The 18,314-nt window shown below is 31.6% G+C and overlaps 2 protein-coding genes across 14 annotated transcripts in view; one reads left to right on the forward strand and one right to left on the reverse strand.

Moving 5' to 3' along the window:
* Positions 1–502: 502 nt before the first annotated feature.
* Positions 503–13,133, forward strand: LOC106058135 (WAS/WASL-interacting protein family member 1-like). 3 transcript variants are annotated; one of them, XM_013215515.2, is made up of 6 exons: positions 503–674; positions 3,058–3,257; positions 4,615–4,752; positions 4,883–5,668; positions 9,593–9,697; positions 9,900–13,133. In XM_013215515.2, the coding sequence occupies exons 2-6, from the start codon at positions 3,080–3,082 to the stop codon at positions 9,941–9,943; spliced, it is 1,251 nt and encodes a 416-aa protein (XP_013070969.1). In that variant the 5' UTR covers positions 503–674; positions 3,058–3,079; the 3' UTR covers positions 9,944–13,133. The 3 variants fall into 3 exon arrangements, with proteins under 3 accessions (XP_013070969.1, XP_013070970.1, XP_055882435.1); XM_013215516.2 differs by having other exon boundaries at positions 503–660; XM_056026460.1 differs by lacking the exon at positions 9,900–13,133 and having other exon boundaries at positions 9,593–9,705.
* Positions 13,134–14,971: 1,838 nt separating this feature from the next.
* Positions 14,972–18,314, reverse strand: part of LOC106058134 (integral membrane protein GPR155-like) — a 43,494-nt gene continuing 40,151 nt past the window's right edge. For 8 of the 11 annotated variants that reach the window (XM_056026500.1, XM_056026481.1, XM_056026508.1 and 5 more), the window contains one exon: positions 14,972–15,795. In XM_056026500.1, the coding sequence (XP_055882475.1) occupies positions 15,579–15,795 (217 nt within the window). In that variant the 3' untranslated portion in view covers positions 14,972–15,578. The remainder of the gene's footprint in view (positions 15,796–18,314) is intronic. The other 3 variants (XM_013215513.2, XM_013215512.2, XR_001215980.2) reach the window with 2 other exon arrangements.

An 18,314-nucleotide genomic window follows, 5' to 3' on the forward strand; every position in this document is an offset into this window, starting at 1 on the left:
ACATATTTTTTGCAAAACGTGACTTTCCAGACTGTTAGTTATTAATTACAGAAGTAGCCAGACTCGATCTTGCAAAGACTGCCCAGAGAACTCCTGATCTGGTAAAATAGAAACAAGTTGAATCAACTTTGAAGGAAAAAAACAACAACAGGTAGCCCTTAGCAGGAGGCGGTCATCACATATATAGGGCCTAATCATGCATTCATGCCTATTGAATAAGTAAATGAATCATAGATCTATTTAAATCTAGTAGCAATGGAAAAAAAAAACATAGGCGTAGATCTATATATTGTAAACGACTTTACTAGGCCTATAAAATATGTTGTTCGAATTGGTACTCAGACACCTTCTCTCCCCACATTGATTTAATTAATGTTCATTAAAGACGCACTCATTTTAGTTATATTTTTTTCGACCAAACAAAGTAGTTTGAACTTGTGCACTTTGAACTATCCTGCCCTTATGTCAATAGAGGTAAAAATTTAGTACGCATGCGTGGCTAACGCCATTTTGATGTGAATGAGTTCCTGTTTCTCTAAAGTTATATCTAGATCTACATTAAAACAGGAAGAGAAAAATTACATTGTTGATATTTCTACATGATTATGTAGATTTCTATACATTATGATAAAATCAGAGATAAAAGTTGATATTTTGATTGTAAGAAATTTAATGTAGGTTTTCGTTTCATGTTTGTCACACGTTCCTTCCTTAAACTTAAGGCTAAACTAAACAGTAAACTCAAACTGGCTAAAAAATAAAACTTATTCTAGACATCTAGATCTAGATCTAGATTCTACTTAACACACTTGACTTAACGAGATTACGAGATCAAAATGAGAATAAAGTTTTATAAAGATAAAATAAAACATGTTGATGTTGTTTTATGTTAACTTTATTAAACTTATGATCATGTTATCATTTGATTCTGAAATGAGGACTAAAATCTAGTCTAGATGTAGAATAAATCTGTTATTCTAGTCTAGTTGAGCAGATCTATCATCTAATTGATCTAATCTATGATCTAGAGTAGAATTATGTAGAGAAACAGATAAAGTTAAAGTAGATTCCTATTTCTGATTTCTAGATAAACTTTAATCTAGACCTTTAAAAAAAAAGATTAAGAGTTAGAGTAGAGACTAGAGAGAGTCTCAGTCTGGTCTTACTAGTCTTAGTCTTAAACTTTTAGATTTAGACTTAAGAATTCTAGTTTCAATGATTAAGCATTGGTCAGTAGAGTTGACTAGAGACACTAGAGTAGAGTAACACCTTTTTTTTTTTTTAGCGAAATCACTAAATAGTAAATTTAGAAAGCCTTCAGGATAGAAGTAAAGTAGCAATTATACATAAAACACTAAACTACCAAACCATAATACAAAAACAAAACCTAATAATTAGTAATATTGTAATAAAATACTCAGAAAGACACAAAGATAAAGGCATTTAAAGGCACATTCATGGTTCCATATGCTAGGATACATTTGTACAAAAGTAAAAGCTCCTTCTTCCCTAGTGCTATTAGAGCAAGGAATGGGTTGTCTGAGTCAGCTAGGAACACCAATGACTTGGCAGAATTTAAGTCATGGTTAACATGCTTGACTAGATTGACCTAGGAACACACATGGGACGTAATCATCTTTTTTTAAGCATCGTCTGTATTAATAAGATAAGAAAATCTAATAAGATATAGATCTAGACTATTTATTATATAATATTACTGCCCACACGTTATAAATGATATTGCAGGTCAGTGTTCAGGCCTTCAAAAAAATAAAATGATAGGTCTCAGTAGGATGTGGGGCCTTGACATTGGGCAAGTGTAATATGTGGGCCCGGGAGTTAAATTTTGAATTTTCACCTTGTCATATCTATGGCAATTATTCTTTTTTTTTTACTTTTGCACATGGTAGTTCACCTCTCACTTGACTAGAAATGAAAGTATCAGATGATTAAAATATTTTTAAAATATATATATATATTTTGTTTGATATGGCATACAAGGTTTTCGAATATTGTTGTCAGAAAAAATTTGATAAGGTATACACTTTGGCTTGGATACCCCACCCATCTTGACATTCTAAAGATTTTATTTTAACAATGGGAATTGAAACTTGGCAACATATCTAATTTTATAGACCAATAGATGATGACTTTATAGATGTTTTCATTTTTTTCTAGGTCTAGCCAAAATGGAGCAAAAAAGCATTGTTTAATAAGGCAGCTTTACTCACATTATTTACCATACCCTTATCACTCTGTAGGCCAGATTATTGTTACAAAACTTAGGAACTGGCAATGTAGTATCTCGAAACCAATAATATTTAGAGCTTTTATTGATTGACTAACAAGTCATGTTTATGAGAACTGGTCTGGTTTCCAAATTGACAGTGACAAGAGAATCTCCTCACTCGTTGCCCTCTAAGGCCACCTTTCCTTTTAAAGATTTACTGAAAAAATTTAAATTTATTTAAAAAAACAATGAAAGTATATTGTATGCAAATTTTATACAATTAAAGCTGTCCATTGAGTGTTTGAGGATGTCCTGACATTATTTAGCATTGGAAAAATGTCTAGTGATTGTCTGAAAGTAATCAGTTAGTATATCTAGAGGGTCAAGATGTCTATCTAAATCTAGATTTTATCTAGTTAGTTTACATTTTTACAGACTAAATCTAGAGATAGATATAGATCCAGAATCTAGTCTAGACATACTCAGTGATACCAAAACTGTAAGATGTAACTGTAATAGTTCAGTGTTTCATTGCAAGAGAAGGCTGCATTCTTTACAATAGTGTTTTTTTATTTTTCCATTTTAAATTCATCTAAATTAGTGTTTCTCAAACTGTGTTCGGCAAGTAAAGGTGGTTGGTCATTAACCGTGGGCCACAGAAACAAATAACCTTTACTTCACCTGCCCCATAGATTGCAGGGTCTGAAGGGGATCTTTTCTTTTTTTTTTACCATCCCTATCTTTGCATATTTGGGTGTATGTGTGACACTTTTAAATATACTTTTTTTAAAAACAATGTACCAATATTTTCATCTTTTTATTCACAGTTATAACTGCATCATCTAAAAGATGCCACCCCCACCTCCACCCCCTCCCCCAGCCCCTGGTCCTCCACCTCCTCCACTATCAGGAGGAGGAACAAAACCATCAGGCACTCCCAATCGTTCAGCACTTTTAGGACAAATTCATCAAGGAGCAAGATTAAAGAAAACTGTAACAAATGATCGTAGTGCTCCAGTTTTATCAGGTGAGTCTTTTGCATATATATTAAAAAGTGTTTCAAAGAACTACAATATTATCTACCACCCTTTCCCTATTAAAAAATAAATCAAAGGTATATGATGTGAATGTTAACTGTTCTAAGTTACATGCATTGTTTTAGAGCTATCTGATAAGGCAGCTTACTTTCTCTTGTTTAAGGCCACCTATCTTTTTGCTCTTGGTGAGGGCCATACCAGCATGCACAGTTTAAATATAATATGCTGTCTGATCTTGGGCAGTGTTCACCCATATACTTTCATTGGTGTCAGTAGTCCTGAGGTCATGATTGCAGACATCTCTGTAGATTAGTCTTGGGTGTCCCTTAGGTCTGACTCCCTCAGTAATCTCAGCATAAAGGATGTCTTTGAGAATGCTTCCATCTGGCATGCAGGTAACATGTCCGAGCCATTATACTCTATAGTCTTCTCTGTGCTAAAAGAGTATATAGGGTGTGTTGGCCATTTTTGAAATTCCTTGATTGGAGACAATCCTCCAGCAGATGCACATAATGCCTCATAGGGAGTGCATTTGAAAACTGTTCATTCTATTCTCTTGATGCATGACCAGTTCTGGCAGTTCTCACAATCTTGAAGATAGGTCACTACACTGTCATTGTAGACTAGTATTTTGTTTTTTCCGTGGCTGCAGAACCCTTTTTTATTTTTATTTGTCACTTCAATGTCTAAATTTAGATTGCTGGCAGTAGTTGATTACAGGTGTGTAAATTATTTTGTCACCATAAGGGAGTGCTTTCCTGTACTTATCTTCAGTATTTCTTTGAGTCTAAAGACAAAGATAATTCAGAATGTTATAAAAACATTTGATAACATTACACCCTCAGTCCATCCATGCTATCTATCCTTGTATATCAAAGAAAATCTGTTAATAATTGGATATTAGTTTTGGTAGTAGGTGAATTTTTAGTATATTTCTAATTTAATATAATATTTTCATGCCAGGTGGTCAATATTTTTTTCTCTAGACACGGAATTACTAAATTGTATATATTTTTTCTTGTTAATTTGAAACAGAATATTCATACAATAACAAAATATTTAAAAGGAACTCAGGAGAGGAAGTAAAATGACTCTTATTTATTTATAATGAACAGAAACAAAGTTTCTTTATCAAACTCAAGGGTGTATCAAGAGGTTTAAATATATTTTATTTATATGTATAGTGTAATTTAAAAAAAAATAAAAAATTTCAAAGATAGTGGCTCAAAGTACCTTGATTTCCAACCAGATTGTCAACAATTATTTCTTTATGATGAAGGTGCTTAGATTGTTTGTAAGCATTATTCTTCTCAAGTATGATTTTACTTAAATCTTTTCTTTACACAGGTGCTAAAACTGGTGGTGGTGGTGGTGGTGGTGGTCCAGGAGGAGGTGGAGGCTCTTCTGGAGGTGCAGGTGGACCACAACTTGGAGGGCTTTTTGCTGGTGGGATGCCCAAACTGAAGCCTTCAGGACAAGCCAAAAGTAAGGTTTAATATTTTGAATTTGTTGTTAAGAAATTTTATGTTAGTGATGAAACTTAAATATTTTGTCAATCATCTTGCACTTTTTCTTAGAAGATAATTTTGTACACAATTTGTATTTACTTCTCTAGGTGGTCCAGGAGGTCCTGCTCTTAAACCACCTGGTTCTCTTTCAAATGGACCAACACATCATGCAACCAAGAATGACAATGACAACCAATTATCTAATGGTGGACCACCACCTCCTCCTCCTCCAAGTACAAACAAACCTAAATTTGGAGGACCTCCTCCACCCCCTTCAAGTGCTAACAAACCCAGCAATGGTCTGCCTAATCCACTAGCAAACAGGATGAATAATACTTTAGGAAGAGCTTCTTTGTCAATGGATGAAGATGAAACAGATTCATCACACTCCTCAACAAGTAAATTAGCTGCTGGATTAGCTTCTAAGCCACAGCAGGCCAGAACTTTGCCTTCAGTGCCTAAACCCCCAGCAAGTGGGGTGACGCCACCCCCTCCTATCCCATCAGGATTGCCCCCTCCACCCCCCAGCAGGCCGCCACCATCAAATGCTGGTCGACCTAACAGTATGATTGGGCGCCCATTACCGCCTCCACCTCCACCGTCAAATGGAGGTCAGAGCATCTGCCCGTCTGTTGGTCCTTCCAGACCACCTCCTCCATTGCCTAATAACAAAAATAATCCACCACCGCCTCCCAATAGAGGAGCTGCTCCACCACCACCTCCAAATAGGACAACATCGGCAATGTCAGGTGGCACTATAGGCAGAGCTGGTGGAAAGCCTCCTCCTTTAAATAGTGGTGGAACTGTCAGAGGTGGATTACCTCCACCACCAATTCAGGCTCCATCAACACCTAGAAACAGATCCTCTGGCAATTGGGGCTCAGGTGGAGATGGTGAGTATACATACTATAAATGGTAAATATTGAGGGTTTTACACAAAATGTTAATTAATGAACAAGCCCAATAAATTAATATAAACATGCTTAATTTTAATTTAAATTAACACTTGTTCTAGGCCTGAGTAACTGCTATATTGGCTTTAAAATTTTATTTACCTTATAATTTTGAATAAGTAATTATACTAAGAAATATTATGGGCTAAGATGGAACTAAGAGGTCTTAAACTACTTTTTAAAAATTTTACATATATATATATATATATATGTATTATTTACAACTGTTGATATGCATCATCAAACAAACCTTTGTGAATACTATGAACTAAAGCAGTGATGCTCAACCTTATTCAGTCGCTGAGCCACTTTAATTTCTGACAATCGTCTCGCGGGCCACATCAACAAAACAGTAAAAAAAAACAAAAAAAAACCCCATAATAGACAATGAACCATTTGTATAAAAAAAAACATTGAATCTAGTACTTAATAGATTCATGAAAGTTTATCCTATTCCAACATCAGGCTGCATAGATAATACGCCGAGTTAGAGCCCTGAATCTAAAATATGTCCGTGAGAGGATTAAGTAATATGTCAGCCTATTCATCACTGAAAAGGTTTGTTCTCACAAATAAATAATTCTTGCTATCATCCTTAACACTTGTTTTAAAAGATTTAGAAATGTTTCTGCAAGCTACACAGAGTAGAAATCCATTATCTAAATCACTTGAAATTTGTCAAGCAGGGATGTTTAGCTTTGTAAGTCAATCAGTTCCTGTTGCAGCTCTGTCTGGGAAGTCGACACATTGGCCGCAGATGGATTTTCGAAACGACAAACTTTGTTCAATCTGAACATGACCATCATCACATGGTCCAGACAGAACAGCTTGCCACATAGATTTTGTTGGTGAATAATTCAATAAAGCCACAAAGTCTCGCTTCCATTTGACTAAACTTTTTATAATAACTCTTGCTGTCAACCATATTTCTGACACCATCAGAAGTCACTCTCACTAATATCTCCCAAGCAAGAAAAAGATCCTCTGAGATTGTTGAGATTTATTTGATTGTTTTGACAGCACCTTGCTAGTGGTGGTCCCATGCATGCTCCTCATAGCTACTAACTTCTATGATTTCAAAACTGTTGGTTTTTTTTTTTACCACTATAAATACCAAGATTTTGAGCGGTATCAGATATGTTTATAGACTTGTCAGCGGCAATAAAAAAAAAACCATTTGAAAACTGGTTTGTCTGTTATATTTGAATGGAGATATCTACCCATGTCTTTCTCTCGCCTTGTATTGTCAAGAGAAATGTTGACAACGTCAAAAGGATTCTTTTTTTTCAGAACACAGTTCTTCCATTATTGCTAGAAAACACCTTTTTACCCATTCGCCTTAGGAATTTTTATTTTTTTCATAAATATTCTCATCAATCCTCTTTTCTAGGTGAAATCTAGCAATGGCGTCTTAATCCAAAAAATGCAGCCTTATTTATTTATGTTTTCGATTTCACAAAGCTGTTTATATCCTTTAAAAGAGCCACTCTATCTGTATAAAACAAAATATTATTATCGGTACCAATCCATTTATCCCAATGTAGAGAAAGATACTTTTTTTCTCAAACCTTTTTTTTACGAGAGGATTTTCTTCACATTTTGCCAACGTTTCGGCGTGCGGATGTGGCCCGCGGGCCGTATTTGGGCATCACTTAACTAAAGAATAGTAATATCCAGATATGATCTAGATACCATTTAATAGAACATTTTAACAATTAGATTTTAAAAATATTTAGTTGCATACATTTATGTTTATAAAAAAAAATAGTATTCATTACAACTTTTACAACTAGTGAGATCTTATGTTCACAAGTGCATTTGGTTTTTAAAACAAGTACCAAACTGCCTTTTTCATCTTGCTTAAATGTTTATTATACAAACATTCACATAATGTTCAGATTTAATTAAAAAAACAAAACAAACAAGAGCACACTTTCTGCAGACAAGAAATATCTGTTGCAAATATTTTTAGCACAATTAATAGTAAAATATGAATTGTATTTATTATAATTTTCTTACAAAGTGCATGCCGTACCTAATTTTAAAAACATTTGTATTCAGAGAACCTGGCACTTTTAGTTTTGATCTGACAGAGCCAGCAGAAAGACAGTGGTTGCTTTTTGCTACAGGAACAGCCAAAATAAAAGTAGATTAAATGAATCAGTATTAAAGCTTGAGTACTTTCTGGTGTGAAAAATAATCTTACTTTATGATTTAACAATGATGCCCTTACTTTACTCTGTATCTTTTTTTTTTTTTAATGTAAACTTTCATTTTTTCTAATGACAAAGGATTTAAAGTATTATGCATTTTTCATTCCAACTTTAATTTCTAGAAACAACCTTGTTTTAAATACAAAATACATTTCAAGTGATAATTCACTTTTCTTAGTACATTAAATAGTATATTGTTGAAAATGTTAGGTAAAAAACTTGAATATAAATGGTCTATCAAGGCTTTTAAATTTAACTGTCATTTTGTTTTTTATATTTAGAAATTTTATGTACAGTGCTGGGAGAATTAGTTATTTTTTTTAGATCATATATCAACATAAGTAGCATTTACCCATATCTGAGGTCATTAATGAAGTCTTAATGGTTAATGCCATTTCCAAATATGTAAATAAAATCTGTTGCTTACTTTTAACTAAAACATTTCAGAAATGTTGAACAGAGATTCAAACATTTCAATGAGCATCTTCTAGAGTGTTCAGCCAACTCTTACCTCTTAAAAGTCAAACCTCAAGTGCTATAAAAGCATACAAGACAAATAAAATGTAGGCTCAAGGTGCTATGAAAACAGTTAACCCAAATAAAATATCTATATATAGACACATAAAATGTAGGCTCAAGGTGCTATGAAAACAGTTAACACAAATAAAATATCTATATATAGACAAATTAAAATGTAGGCTCAAGGTGCTATGAAAACATAATAGACAAATAAAATGTAGGCTTAATGTGGTATGAAAATATTTAATAAAAAGAAAATATAGGCTTAATGTGCTATGAAAACATTTAGCACAAAGAAAATATAGGCTCAATGTGCTATGAAAACATTTAGCACATAATAAATAAAATGTAGGCTCATGGTGAAATCTGAGGGACATATACGGATTAATCAGTTCACTGATATTCAAGGTCCTAGGTTAAAATTTGACAAGTGCAGGCTTGATTAGTGCTATACCTGTGGTCATGGGAAAATTTCATTAATACAGTCAATGAGCAAGTAAAGATGGTATTGTATTGAGATCACCTTTTGTTTAGGCATCTTTATCCTAGGGTTCTATACATAGTTTTCAAACACACATTGGAATGTGATGAATGTAGAACTTATCTTGCCAAGTAAGAAATTATTGAAAGAGTTCAGTGTCTAGGATAGAAGTTGATAATACTTTTTCTGTATTCATTCTCCTAAGATTTGGACTGTTGCTTTGAAGAAGAATCAGTGGGTTTACTAATGTGGCGATCCTAGGCATTTCTAATCATGTGATTTCCCTCAATATCTGTATACAATAAGCGAAATCAAACAATTAAGTGGGTTTCATATTTATGTCAATTATATGCTTGATCAATATGAGGACATTGACTTTATGATGAGCACTGTCTATGACAGAACCTTGATACCAAAAATAGTCAACAAATACTACTGACATTATAATTTGCTTTGACATATATACAAGCTCTGTTCAGAAATGAATTAGGCTTGCTATCCAGAACTTCATGTATTGTAATGTAGGATGTCTCTTTAAAACTAAATGAGTTTACAGTATGTATGCTAAAACAGAGTGAATATGTCTACATTTTGCTAAAGCATCAACTTCAGATCTTGACTTATTTGTAATCTTTCTATTTTGATTTCTAGACTTCGAGGCAAGATTTCGATTTCACCCATCCAATGAGTTTCCACCCCCTGAACCTTTTAGCAAACAGCACAAAGTTTACCCCAGTAAAAATCCTAAAAATTCTGGTAAGTAGAAATTAAACCAGTCAACACTAGCTTGAATATTTGTAAATGGTTAATTCTGTAGCTGTTAATAAAAGATAACAGCATCTAAATAATGGCTGTTAAAGTATTGTATTATTAAACACATTATATCTAGTGTTATTTAGTGCTCTTGATTTTAATGATGTGTCAGTACTAATAGTGAACGTAATCCATTTATTTACAGCTCGCAGCAGGCCACCTCCTCCAGAGCCCCCTCGCATACATTGATTTGCAGTCAAACACTTTGGCAACTTTCAAGATGAAGGGTTTTGAAATTTCTTTTTTTTTTTTTAAGATAACCCCTTTTTAAAATATAAATATTTAAAAAAATTTTTTGTAGCAGAGTTATTCAGAAAGAGCATTTTTTGGAATTTGTAAGCTGAATTGTAGTTTTCTTCACTGCATTTCTTCTCTATTATATAGAGCAAATTTATGCAAGCAAATTATGTTTTGATCTAGTTTATTTTGAAAACAAACTGTATTAATAAATAACATTTGCAATAAAATGTATATTGCAAATATTTAATATTTTTAAACTACTGTTTATTCTCAAAATGCATTGGTTAGTTATTGATTAATTTTATTTATTTATTTTAATTTTTTTTGGTAAACATCTAAACTTCACTGTTTTTTTTTGTTGTTATATTTTGTGTTCATTATATCAGAAAGTCAAACATGTTATAGGAGTAAATGGTCTACAACTGTAGCCTGTTCTTCAATGAATCAAGGACATTTTTTATTCTCATGAACCTATTCATTGAGTCTTGCATCTTTTAAACTAAGGATTTAGATCTCTATGGAAATAGTCTTATAACAGAGTTATCAGATAGCTGAAATGTCAGTAAATAGGCAATAATTTGAATGAACTTACAGCCCATGAAGTGTGACTGTGTATCTAACTGTGATTTATGTTGCTCACTTTGTTCTTAATGTTTTACATTAGGAGTTGATGTGTTTTGTTTTTTTTAATTATATTTTTGTATGATTGTTGTAATTATAGTACTAGATCTAATTAATGATACATTTAAAATACATAGTGTCCTGTTTTAATTATGTTTCTTTTTATTTTGTTAGTATCTTATAAAAGAAAATGTCAGGCATATGCATTTTGGTATGTATTCTTAACTTTATTGCAAGTATTTCTAGTTAGCTATAATTGTATCTTTTGTAAGGCTATAGAATATATTACTTTTTTTGGTGGGATTTGGGGGGGGGGGGGGGGGGGTTGGGGATAAATCGTTATCCTACTTTAAGCATTAAATTAAAATGAAAACCATACAAATAATTTATCTGGCAAATTTCCAATTAGAACACAAGGCGTTTATTTCATAATTTGCATTGAGTTTAAAAAAAAGAAAATTTAAGTGATATTGAGTTTTTTTCACATTGAAAATTTATAATTTATGTTAATAGTATTTGAAACTTTTTTTTTTATTTTGGGATTTGTATTAGTCTGTAGATTTAGTTGATGTTTTTTCTTCCTTGATCACAGTCTTGTTCAGTCTAACTAGAAAGATATTTTCATTCCTGATGTTTTTAACACTTTGAAGAGGATGACAAATTGATCATTTTATGCTTCCTGGTGCAGGCAATGGTTTTATTAAATTGACATTTAGCCAATTATATTTTCATTGTTAAACTGACACTAGAAGGCTTGCACTATTTTAAAACCATAACATTTTCTAGACATGCATTAGTATTACAGACAGAAGATACAACATTAACAATTGTATGATTTTGTGAAATGTTCTTGTATATACTTGTAATCTAGAGTCTTATAATTGTATAGAACTGACAAGTATCAAGGCAGTCTCATGATACATTTTACAGCATGTTTCAAAATCATTGTAAGCTATTTGCTCTGTCAGAGCTCAAGTTTAACTGGAACAAAATTGAACCTCTAATCAAGCCAAACTAATCTCCATTGAAATGACTTGAATACAGTTGAGATGACATTCTAGTTTAAAATTAAATATGTTTTTGTTCAGCCTGCCTGCTCTCAGTCTGTGTGTGCGTTTTTTTTTAAGATCGATCATTTGATATGTTAGACAGTATTCACTATGTCTCTTTAAGATTTACCTTATTGCATTAAAAGTATAAATCACATATGTTGTTTTATTAATTGTTAATAGTGTCATTAGCTTATATAAAAACAAACAACTCAAAAAACTTTGGTGTGCTGACCCAATTCAATAATACAAACTCTTTTGCCCATTCCATGTATTATCTTTTTTTTTTATTAATATAATAATTGTTGAAACATTGTTTTGTGTACATTGCAGTAAAACCCAAAGGAATTATTGATGATGTATTCAATAGAACAGTGTACACTGACATTGTACATTGAGAAGCAAGTTGTATAGTTAACTTGATTTGTTGTTGATATATACACTGGAATTATGATTAATTTTTAACACAATTGCTTTCCATAATTCCCATCTGAAACTTGCTATTGAATGAGTCAAAGATGTGGTAATAATTTATATATAAATATATTTTTTATTCTAAGTTTTTTGTGTTTGCTGAAGACATACATTTTCTGTTCTAATAATATAAGTAAGATTGAATGCTGTGTCATGAATTTAGATACTGTACAATTTTGCATGTAGCTGTCACCTTAGGATATCCTCATGATTTTACTTCTTTTTTCTAACCTTAACATATCAATATGGTCATCTTTTTTTTGGGTCTGAGCCTTTAGTTTGATATTTCAGCTGCACGCTAAGAAATATTTTTCTGCCATTTGCTGATTTAACTTTTAGAACTTTTTTTTAATAAAAAAAACCAAAACACTTTGGTACAGGGATTATTTATCTGTGCGATGCAGCATTGATGATAACCAATTTCTTGTGGATGCGTGCCTTGAATTACACAGAATGAAACTTAATAATTTAATCTCACCTCTGCATTGTTATTGTTTAAAAAGAGGGCACTTCTTCTGTTGTACATAATTTTAAAATTAATTCATACTAAAATAATTTTTTATTTTACACCATTGCTATAGACATTAGGCTAAATTAATACAATTGCTGTTACATTATGGACTTCAATACTAATATTTTTTTTTTACAGATTAAAAAAGTTATTTCAGTCTGTTTAGTGCAAGTTAGTATTTACCAGTGATCATTACTAATTTCTCTTTTGTTTTTTAATTTGCCCCCAGAGAACTTTTATTAAAACAATTGTCTGTTTTCTCATTAATGGCATAATTCTAACCTTTTGTTCAGTAGCCACTTATAGTGATTCTGGTTTATTCTATTTTCTCTGGTATATAAACACTACTGCAAGGCTGCTCTATATTTATATATATATATATGTATAGTGGTGAAAGCCTGACCTTTGGTTATATTGTTAACAATCTGAATGTATACAGAAAACCTTGCAGATATGAAACAAAATAAATTGCATTATTTATGAAGAGGTATTGTCTTATAATAAAGTCTTATATATAGTCTGCTTTAGTCAAAATAATTTCTCAATCAAGCAAATAATCATTTTTTGGAACATGATTTCAAGACATGTCAAAATTACTCCAATGATTAAATCAAAATTATGTGTCTAAAACTTCTATTACAAAGCTTACCAAATATTTCAGAACTTTTTGACACGAGTAATACTAGTAGTGTTATTATTGTTGGCATCACAACCAATTAAGACGAGTAAAAAGTATCACTCATACACAACTAAATACTCTGGTAGGATAATTTGCACCCATTAATGGAGGATGCCTGTACACAACTAAAAAAAAACTAAGACGGGGGGGTTTATTCATATGAAACCAATGGAATGCCTCTCAAATAGCCTCTGACGACCTGTCCAACTCCTGGCCTTCTTGTGTGGCTCAAATATTGAGTCTGGAGAAACTGTTTTCACTTACAGAAGAAGGGGCAAAGATGGGTAAGCCACTAAGTTTTGGGCAGGCAGCTAGGAGAAGGAAAACTCACTAATATTTCTGCTGCCTACCTGGAAAACTCACTAATATTTCTGCTGCCTACCTAAACAGGGAAAGGCTTTGTGAGTTGACCCTTAGGTAGTTTGCAGTGCTACACCATGGCAGATCCTGCTGACCCCAAACTAACAATTGCATGGAGAGGACAGAACTATTGTGTAGGTGATGTCATTCCAACCATAGCTAATGCCCAAGCATTCTTCTTATTTCTATGATATAATCCATAGTTGCTTTGCAACTGAAAGAGGCCATAACCAACCAGGAAATATGTCAGGATATAAATAAAATTATATAAAATAAGGTTTCTATAGTCATAATAGTTTTGAGCTATGCTTTGCTCTGCAGACTGAAAAACAACTGGCTAAGTCAGATTTAAATGTCTTAAAACATTCTTTTTAGCTGAAGGTGTGGACTTCAGTAATTTCCCTTTGATAATCCCCAATGCAAATAGGTTATAAAGGATGTTGGTAGCTGTGTAAACAAAAGAATTTCAGTCTTTAGATGTCCAAAGTAACAAATATAACTATTAACATATATTATTTTTTGCAGTCGATTTATTCTTAAGATAAATGAAAAAAAAAAAATCTTTCATGAAAACACAAAGAATTCAGACATGACACAAAAGAGATTCATAATAAATACATTATTATATATTTTATGTAAAAGGTGAAATACACAGCCATTTTACTCTTGTATTAAGAATATATTTATCAGTAAAAAGTAAAAAAAAAAAAAGCTACATTCAATGGAACTTAATGACATGGAAATCTTAATTTAAAAAGTTTACCCTGTGGGTCTTTAAAACTTGACAATTATTTATGGACATCATAATTATTCCAAAAAACTATTTTAATATGTATCACTTTCTAAAGTGTGGTTATAAAACAATTACACTTCAAAAAGAAACAAGTTTTCATGCATCTCAAGAAACTCTGTGTATATATTTATGAAATGGTAGCATAGCTAAATTTTAAGATAAGTGCTTTTACAAACAACATTTCTTATTTCTAAAAAAAAAATACATTAGTTAGACTTCAGTGCAAACCATATTTTCATGATTTGATTTCTAACACAAGTAAATGTGCACTAATAAATGGCTAGTCAATTCTGTACTATTGACATAAGCAACACAATTTATTAATGTTAAAATTAATCCTTTTTATTATTAAATAGCATTTTGGTTATTAACAAATAATGTTCTGTGTTTGAACAGCTTTTTAAAGAAACATTTGTAAATTATAATTTAATCTCATTACCATATTTAAAAATAAGCCTTTTTTTTTTATTATGGCACATTGATAAAATAATATCAATAAACATCTGAATTCACAGAATCAATTACAAGGAAATAAATATTTCATACAGTCAAAGAAAAAAAAGGCATTATAATACCTTAAGTATAGTAATGTCCACATTTGATTATAATAAATATTGGGTTAAAAAATAACAGTAGTTGAGTAAGTTTCTGATTCAACCAGTCAATGTGGCGAACCAATGAAGTCAAAAGAAGACTAGCATAAGTGAGTTACAACTCTAGACACCCAAAAAAATACAAATTGAACTGACATGAAGTAACATCTTTGAATATTCAGTTCAAGGAAAGTGATACAATACTGAGACTTAATAATAGCAAAGAGTAGGACATTCAATAGTAGGAAACTGATATTAGATGTAACACAGAGAACTGAATTTGTGCTGACAATGGGACTAAACCTGTAACCAAAGTATGTGGAAAATGATGATGTGACTTCATAAGTAATATCACTTTGACATTTTGTTTTAATTCAATCAGAATAAGTTCCAACTGAACAGAAAAGAAGATCTGATCAAGATTTTGATTCTCTTTCAATAAGAATTGATACAACACAATCTTAAAAAGTCTGTGGGATAAGTAGTGTTTTTTTCCCAAACTCATTAACAGCTAACATAATCAAATGTATCTAAAAATTTATAAAAATATGGAGCATCATGGAAATTGTGTTCACTGGTAAGGTGAGTTATTACTCTACCGAGAACCAAATGTCGCCCATATGAAACAGCTTCAGATCTGTCAGAAGCTAATCCAACTCTCATCAACCAATCGCACAAAGCTGTTCCAGTAAATACTTTCTTGAACGTTTGGTATCTAAACCTAAATAGAAGAGAAATAATAGAGTCAATAGTATTGTATAATTAGCATTGTTAGTACAATGAAATCTCTCTGCAGTAAAATACAGTAGCTCTTATAGATCAAAGAAAACAGAATTTCAAAATTAAGAAGTTTTATATTGTATATGTTTCAGATATATTTGACAATCCTTATTCTTATTCTGCTACCTCCATCACTTCTGCATGGCCAGTTATTCAAGGGTAAAAAAAGTGATGAATGTTTATAGTAAATATTTGATATGTCTTTTTTTGTTTTCGTTTTTACACAATTGAAACTAGACAGTACAGTTAGACTGATTAAAAGTTACTTGTGAATAAGTAACTTTGTTAAAGTAGAGCTCAAGAAAATGTTCTCTGAATCATTTATACCATCCATATTAAAGGGAAACTCTGATGGTTTTTCAAATTTGTGTTATTGACATTTAAATTCTGCGTAAAAATTGTAATAGTAAACATTTTACCATTTTTTATTTAAATGCTTAGAAACATTTATATTTAATAAATAAGCCAGTAAATTCTTGATATCTTAAAAAAAAAAGTGGTTCTCAGAGATTTTGTTTTTAGGTTAGGCATTCGTCATTTCCCTCATCAATACTGAAAAGGAAACTAGATTTAAACAATCGCATCGCTTCATTCTTACAGCAGCTGTTAGGCTTAGTGACGGCCTAGTCCAGAGCTATGGTACAGTTATATATATAGAGAGAGATCTAAAAGCCTTAGGATAACAAACTCGAAAAAAAAGTAACATTTTCATCTAAGTCCCTAGCCCTGTCCTAAAAAGTAAATAGATCGTGTTTGACTGATTCTAAAAAACTGGTTAGTGTAAGGCTAGTCTAGACTACGTGTAGTCGGTCATGACAAGACAACCAAGTGATAGACAGTGTTTGTTGTGTGTTGAGTGGTCAGGCGAGAAAATGCACACTGCCGTGGTTAGTCAAGCATATAAATCTGCTTTAACACGCATTTTTTTCTTTGCTTACAAGATCTAGATCTAGCTGCATAGACGAAGATATATTTTTTTTTACAAAAATGTAAACTTACACTGTATGGTCTCCCATTATACAATAAGTCAATAGATTAAATTAATAGGTTATTGTGACATCACATAGAAACCCGGTGAAAATCTGATAGTTTTGGATGCACAGGAAAATTACATCAGAAAAACATCAATTACTAAGTTATTATTGCAAATTAAAAAAAAAAGAATAATACATTAATTATCTGTAAATCAAAACACATATTATATAAAAAATTGTCAAAACCATCGGAGTTTCCCTTTAAGGAAACTGAAATAAAACTTTCAAAACTACACACTCCTGAAGCTGAAAACAAAGGATTGTATGTGAACACATCAAATTGAAATAAGAAGAGATTGAAATACTAAGACCAATGAAGGATAAAAAAAGAACTGATACAGAATAGGGAAATTAAAGTTGAGAAATGTAAAAATATTCAAATAAATTCACAAAATTAAGCAATAAAAAATGTGCAAAGAATTAACAATAAAAAGTGTATTTTTTAGTTTAAAAAAAAGAAAGAAAAGAAAAACCCATGATATTAAAAAATTGTTAAACAGGCACTACAGAACAAACATTTGAAAAAGAAACCTGAACATGATAAGTAATCCCCAGAGGCACGGGGTAGGGTTGGTGTCACTTATTGTCACCTAGTGTGAGTTGCTAATGGTGTCACATCCCCACTATCACCAAGTGAATGTTTCTAATAAAAGCTGCTTTTGTTCTTTCTTGTTGAAACTTAAAGAGCTAAAGTTTCAAAATACTTAATACATTTATACACTGAGTCCCCTTCTTTCAAAACTCTATGTATCTACAAACTGTTAGGGAAATTAATTGCACAGAGTACCTACTAACACACCATTTGTTTACACTGAAGTATATGTGTTTACTTCAAACTGTGCCTGTGTTACAAGTCAACAAGAGAGAGTGTTGCTGTGTTCTTCAAATAGTGTGTGTGTGAATACACCAAGCTTAAGTCAGCAGTGATACACAGGTAATACTTCAGTCAAATGATTCAGCCGGTGTATTTGGAAATGTATCTGTCTAATAAAAAGAGAATATGAACTTTGTATTTTTTTAAAATTTTTTTTTAGAAAGATTTCAGCCCTAAGTCTGTTGATATCAAATGGATAAAAATAAAGACTGTGCAGTAGAATTAACAGAAATAGCAACATCTTTTTTTTTTAAAGTTCTTAAAAGAAAAAATGGTAGAACATTAAAAAATAGTCTGAAAATTCCATTCTATTCTAAATTTAAAGAGATGTCTGTCTAATCTTCTTCTAACATTCTAACTTTAAAGAGATGTCTATCTAATCTTATAACATTCTAACTTTTAAGAGATGTCTATCTAATCTTCTAACATCAACTAGAAACCCTTGTAATACTTGTTTGTATGATTATAATTTAGAATGAAATTGGTCTTCTAGAATAAACAAACTTTCCTTACTTTTCTAATGTGCTGGAAATATAAATCACTTTAGAAATG

Source organism: Biomphalaria glabrata, chromosome 1 (genome assembly GCF_947242115.1).
Source record: "Biomphalaria glabrata chromosome 1, xgBioGlab47.1, whole genome shotgun sequence".
NCBI lineage: Eukaryota > Metazoa > Mollusca > Gastropoda > Planorbidae > Biomphalaria > Biomphalaria glabrata.

Excerpts from the sequence above, each read along its gene's own strand:
- LOC106058135 (XM_013215515.2), top strand. The coding sequence starts at position 3,080 with ATGCCACCCCCACCTCCACCCCCTCCCCCAGCCCCTGGTCCTCCACCT. Across the intron at positions 4,753-4,882 it reads GCCTTCAGGACAAGCCAAAA|GTGGTCCAGGAGGTCCTGCT; the intron begins GTAAGGTTTAAT and ends TTACTTCTCTAG. Across the intron at positions 9,698-9,899 it reads TAAAAATCCTAAAAATTCTG|CTCGCAGCAGGCCACCTCCT; the intron begins GTAAGTAGAAAT and ends ATTTATTTACAG.